This window comes from Wasmannia auropunctata, unplaced genomic scaffold, assembly GCF_000956235.1.
Source record: "Wasmannia auropunctata unplaced genomic scaffold, wasmannia.A_1.0 LD325561.1, whole genome shotgun sequence".
NCBI lineage: Eukaryota > Metazoa > Arthropoda > Insecta > Hymenoptera > Formicidae > Wasmannia > Wasmannia auropunctata.
Genome location: NW_012037329.1, coordinates 10083 through 15979, shown reverse-complemented (window position 1 = coordinate 15979; position 5897 = coordinate 10083). Strand labels below are relative to the sequence as shown.

Here is a 5897-nt window from a genome sequence, read left to right as displayed (position 1 = left end):
CGTAGTCGTGAAAGATAAAGTTGAACCATCTTTCACAACACAATTTACAACTAGTAGCAGCAGCTTACAACTGCGATTTACAACAATTCACAACCACTTACGTCTACGTTTACGCAATTGTAGACCGGGCTTTAATACTTTACCATATTGCATTATATAAAACCCATCATATAATAAATAAATCTAAATATAGACGTATTTAATTAAACAAATGTTTTAAAATTTTCTTAAAGGTATCCATAATAATAATAATAATAAAGAGAACAAAGAAGAAAAAATAAATTTCTTAATTTACTTTTCCACATTTCAACAATCGAAATATTTCATATAATTAAGTTAGGTAACACATTGTTGTGTAAATAAATATTTCAACTATTTTGAGAATTTATCGATACTTACATTTCAATTATCTATTAATAAAATAATTAAACAAAACTAATTTCTGCGAAATTTAAAAAATTTTATGTTCAGTTTGTAAGCTACTTCAATAATTTTAGTAATAGTTTATTCTATTAATAATTATATAAGCATAGACTTCAACTTTTTTTAACAAATAAATATAAATATAAATAAATATAAGTAAAAATAAATTGTAATTATATATATATAATATATTTGTAGTAAAATATAACCGTAATTAATTACAATTACCATGTCATTACAAAATTACAATATCCAGAAAGTTAAACATTAGTTAAACATTAGTAAACAGTTTGCCTTCTCAGAACTGTAATACATTTGACTGTTTACATTGAATGTTTATTTTACATTTGAATGCTCACAGATTCTAATTGCTGTATTTTTGTAATTCAGATAGTTAGTGTTGACAGTTAGTGATGATTTTTATTGATTAATTCATTTTGTATTATTTGCTAATACTACAAAAAAGAGATACAACATTATACTATGTTAAATAAAAATAGGATTTAAATTTTTAATCTGTCATGCACGTTAATTTAGTTGATTATGACTTAAAAAAAGGTACAAGACTTCAAAATATTATTTCGTATTTGAGGATTTCACATTCTAGGCAAAAGATAGAAAGTGTGTAATAATGGAACATTCTTGCGTCAGAAACGATAAATAAATCCACTTATATCCTTCTTGCTCATGTATGTTGCAATTGTTTAATATTAAACTTGTCCTTAACATAGAAAATTTACGTAGTTTTAATATTTATTAATATTAGCCAAATTCTAAAAAGAGTATATTATAGACTCTTCAATAAAAATAATTAGTTAAAGAAAGGCACTAAAAATTAATACGCAGAACTCGTTGCGTTAAAAATTTCTCATAAAATTATTTTCAGTAAAGTAAGTTACATCTTCTTACACATCTGTCGTACGTTTCAGTCTACTTCAGACTTTCTTCAGCGATAAATACAGTAAAGAAAGTTACGCCATAATTACAAATATTCCGTTCCTAATTGTCAAGATGTTCCGTAATGTATGAGGCGGGTCTTCAATTTCATGATTGAATGCAAAAGTCATCTATGTGAATCACAATGTTAAAAAATATAAACTTAAGTCGTTATGTGAATGATTCCAAGCACCCTTTACTCACCATTTCGAAATAAATCAAGATGGATGTAATAAGATCACTCACAAAAGTTAATTGCATTAAAATGCGCACGTGTGTTAACACATCCGTGGTCACCTTTCAAATGTTCCGTTTTAAACAGAACCGTAATGGTATTAAAGTTAAAAAAACAAACATGTAAATATATATTTTAGGCAAAGTCATAAGAGATAATGTCAACTATCTATTTGAATTTCGTTATGATCAAAGCGAAAGCATGATGTAAAAAATCCGCCAAATTAGCCAAATTGTTAAGATACCTAATAACGTTGTCCGTAAGAGCTGAAGAGTTATCAAGTAAAGTTATTTAAAACCAAATGTATTTCTTTCACTATTTTATGGAAAATTAAAATATTATGTATGTAACATTGCGACGGAAATAAATGTGTTGCATATACTATTATTTACTTACGTAATTCTTCTGCAGTATAAGCCGTTACAAACACGAAAGCAAAGAGTAATGCGACAAACATTTTTCGCACGGAGATTTTCTCCAAAGTAGTACACTGCGAAACGATCTTAACAAATGAACAATGAAAATTAAACCAACACTAATGTAAACCGGTCGGACTTTTATACATTGCAGAATCCCTTTTTTGCAGAAACTTATAACCCCTCTCTAAATTTTTGTGGCACATGCGTAGACTGTATTGATGACAAATATCGATAGACACTATGTTGTAATTGCAAGGCAATCTTCAATTATTTGAAGTAGAAGAGAAGGAAATGAATTATAATTTTCAACTACTCCAGCCGGAGAAGAGGAGGAAATTAAGTAGACGGAAATTGATTTGTTTACTGTATAACTTATGTGTCTTTATGTATTTATTCATTTTCGTTCTAGATTAATATAATAATTAGTTTTTTCTTACTCTGTAATTGTATCATTTATTCTAAGTTTTCTTCGACAATCTAAGACTGTCTGAAGCTATATATGGAAAGTGATAAATTTTATAATGCTTTTATGCAATAAGGAATAAAGAATAAAAATAAAATTTTGTCTTATAGTATGAGAAACAAATTTTTATTTAAACAAAACTTTACTGTAGTAGCAATAAATAAATTATGAATTCTCATTAAAACTTGCGAATGCAATGTTCTGTAAAAAATTACTATTGCAATGTTAGTATAACAAATTAAAGCATGAGAATCAAATTAACAATAGGTTATAAACTTAAATACGTAATGCAATTCAAAAACTCTTTTTATTTATCATGTATATCAAAACATAACCGTTTTTAAAAGCCATATATCTATAATTACCCAAAGGTTATATATTTTCCAATCTCGCACATTTTCCGATATCTTTAATTATACCTACGTACATTTTTCTTATGTACGTTTTATGCATTTTACGTTTATGTAATCGCGTTATTCATATTCCTACAATTTTTGTTTTAAAAAGATCGTGTTTTAATTGCATGAATTTTTAATTAAATATTCTTTTTAATTTAATGTTATTTACAGATAATAAAGAAAATATAAGTATTATTTAATTTAAGCGTCATGCAATCATACATTGAATGAAATTGTTTTTTATTAGGAATTTGAGATTATATTTGCAATAAACTAGTACACAAAAAAACGAATTTGCTAGGTCTAAAAATTTTGCTAGATACAGATCTGAAAATAATTTTGTTGAGTTATCAAAATAATTTTATTTGAAATTCAAAGTGGTAAAATATCGAAACGTTATACAGAAATGCTCATCATTTCTGAGTTTCCAACAAAATTAGTTTCAGATCTGTACTCAGCAAAATTTTTAGATTTTTCAAAAATTCTTTTTTTGCACTTAAGAAAAATATAATTATAATTTTAATATTTTCTGCATTTTTTATGTATAATCACATTTAGTCCATCTCTTTGTGGCATGATATTATTGCAAATAAAGCTTTATTCAGTTAAAAATATTTTACTTGCATATTTTTAAATTATCGATATTGATGCTTGGATTAAAAAGTTAGGCAAATTAAATAAGCAATATATAAGAAATAAGAACAGATTTCCTAAACGAGAGACATACAAATGCAACAAAATATATAACAGTATAATATCGCAATCTTATTAAATATTTCTTCTATAATTTTGTAATGAAACATATTATATATCAGAAAACACAGTTAATATTTTTATTTTGATAGACGTAGCTTTCAAAATAATACAAAGACAAAACATATTTTTATTTGGCTAACTTATTTTCTAGACAAATCTGTGCTATAATGTACTAGTGATCTATTTATAAACGGTATATAGGTATCTTATTAATCAACTCAAATAAAACATATATTGCCAAATTTTTAAATATTGTTATTTTTAATAATTAAAAACATATATGTTGTACATAATGTATTTCAATTATTCTTTTAAATCGGATGCATTATAGAATGCATATAGCGACTTTGTATGCAAAAATTTTATAGACTTCTAGACAATTTATGGCTTGTCAGGAAACAATTGCTCCTTTCTGTTGTAAGCAATCTTGTTAGCAACTGTCATGACCACTTCGGAGAACTTCTTTTCAAATATTGGTTTAACTTTATTGATAATATCCTGTTGATTATCGTTTATGGTTTGACTAAGAATTTCATGTAGTTGAACCATATCTTTCTCGCTGTCATCAAACTCAAATTTAAATGTCTTAACATCGAGATTAACGTTTACTTTCGACGCATATATTTCTGTTCGATCGTTCTTAGTTTCTATTTTAAAGTCTATGACCAATTTTCCTTCTAAGTTATCTGTGAAAGAAAACATAGTTTGATCATTTCCGTGAAATAATAACTAAAATTTTGAATTTTTCATATTAAAATAAATAACTCTAAACTCTTTCATCTTATTTTGATGTTAAATCAACTGTTGTATATACCTGCAAAAACCTTAACCAGCCCCCTATTAGCAAGTGACACCAATAAACGTATGTCGAAGTCATATGTGGAGTCCATTTCAAGATGTTTAAGCATGAAATCAACATCGAATTGAAGCTGGTCAGGGGATATGTTAATAGACTTTATTTCGAAATCGCAAAATCCTCTTATTTTTGAATCTTCAACACTTAATTTAAGATTATCTGTGTTGTAAATAACTATTTTGTCAATAGTCACAGGCTCGAGCGGAGGAATGTCATATTCCGGCATCCCCGTACAGACCTTACTCCTTGCACTATTGATGCTATCCACAATGCATTCACCATAGTTGGGATTTTTGCGGCCACACACATGAATATAGGATGCTATGAAGAGTATAAATATTTGTTTTAACTTGAAACTTAATATTAAATTGTATAAGATATGTAAAATAAATACATATATGTATTGAAATATAACAATTATTTCAAACTAGAGAGAGTATGTTTTGTAATGCAATTGAAATGCAATACAATGCGTGAATACAATTTGTTCCTAATATTTATGATAAATTAATTTAATAAAGAAGGTGTTATTTAAGTATATAGGTTTCATTATATATTTTAAACAACTGATAATATTTTGCTATTAAATTACATAAAATTTATAATAAATAAAATTAAATTGGACACATTAATAAATTAAGCAAATTGTTTAAGATGTTCATAAAGATATTTAATATAATAAAGAAAAGCAGAAAGATTAAACTTGTTCAACTTACATCTTCATATTGTAAACAATTAAAAATCGAAACATTTCAAATAATTAAGTTAAAAAGCATATCATTGTGTATGTAAGTATTTAAATTAATTCAAGAATTTGTCAATTATTACATTTCAATTATCGATTAGTAAAATAATTAAACAAAATTACATTCTGCACAATTTTTTTTAATTTTTTTGTTCAGTGTTATGAAATAAGATATTCCGATAATTCTAATAAGAGTCATTCTATTAATAGTTATGTAAGCACAAACTTCTAACTGTTTTTATCATTATAAAAAGAAATTACAATTTTATGTTAATAAAATATTTTTAGCAAAATATAACCGTTAGCTACAAATTACAATAACATCAAAATTCCAATTAATTAAAATTAAACAGAACTTTCGTTCTCTCAGAATATTCCCGTTATATTTGACTATACGTTTACAAATTCGAATTGCTCTATTCCTGCAATTTAACTGATATTAACTTTTATTATTTAATTAGTTTTATTTTAACATTATTTGTAAATATTATATAAAGTACAACAATATATTATAAATTAAAATAGAATTTAAATTTTTAAGCTGTCATGCATATTAAGCATGACTTCCCAATCAGCACACAATATTTTAAAAAATATTTTTAAAAATATTTAAAATACATTAAAAAAACCTTTTTAAAAACATTTAAATAATGGGTTAAGTGCTCT

General features: G+C 25.3%; 1 protein-coding gene across 1 annotated transcript; it reads right to left on the bottom strand.

Moving 5' to 3' along the window:
- Positions 1-3737: 3737 nt before the first annotated feature.
- LOC105460268 lies at positions 3738-4913 on the bottom strand (the record flags this gene model as incomplete). Its single annotated transcript, XM_011706701.1, has 2 exons — positions 3738-4316; positions 4445-4913. Coding segments are annotated over 2 exons (774 nt in total), but the record flags the coding sequence as incomplete, so codon positions are not given.
- Positions 4914-5897: the final 984 nt, after the last annotated feature.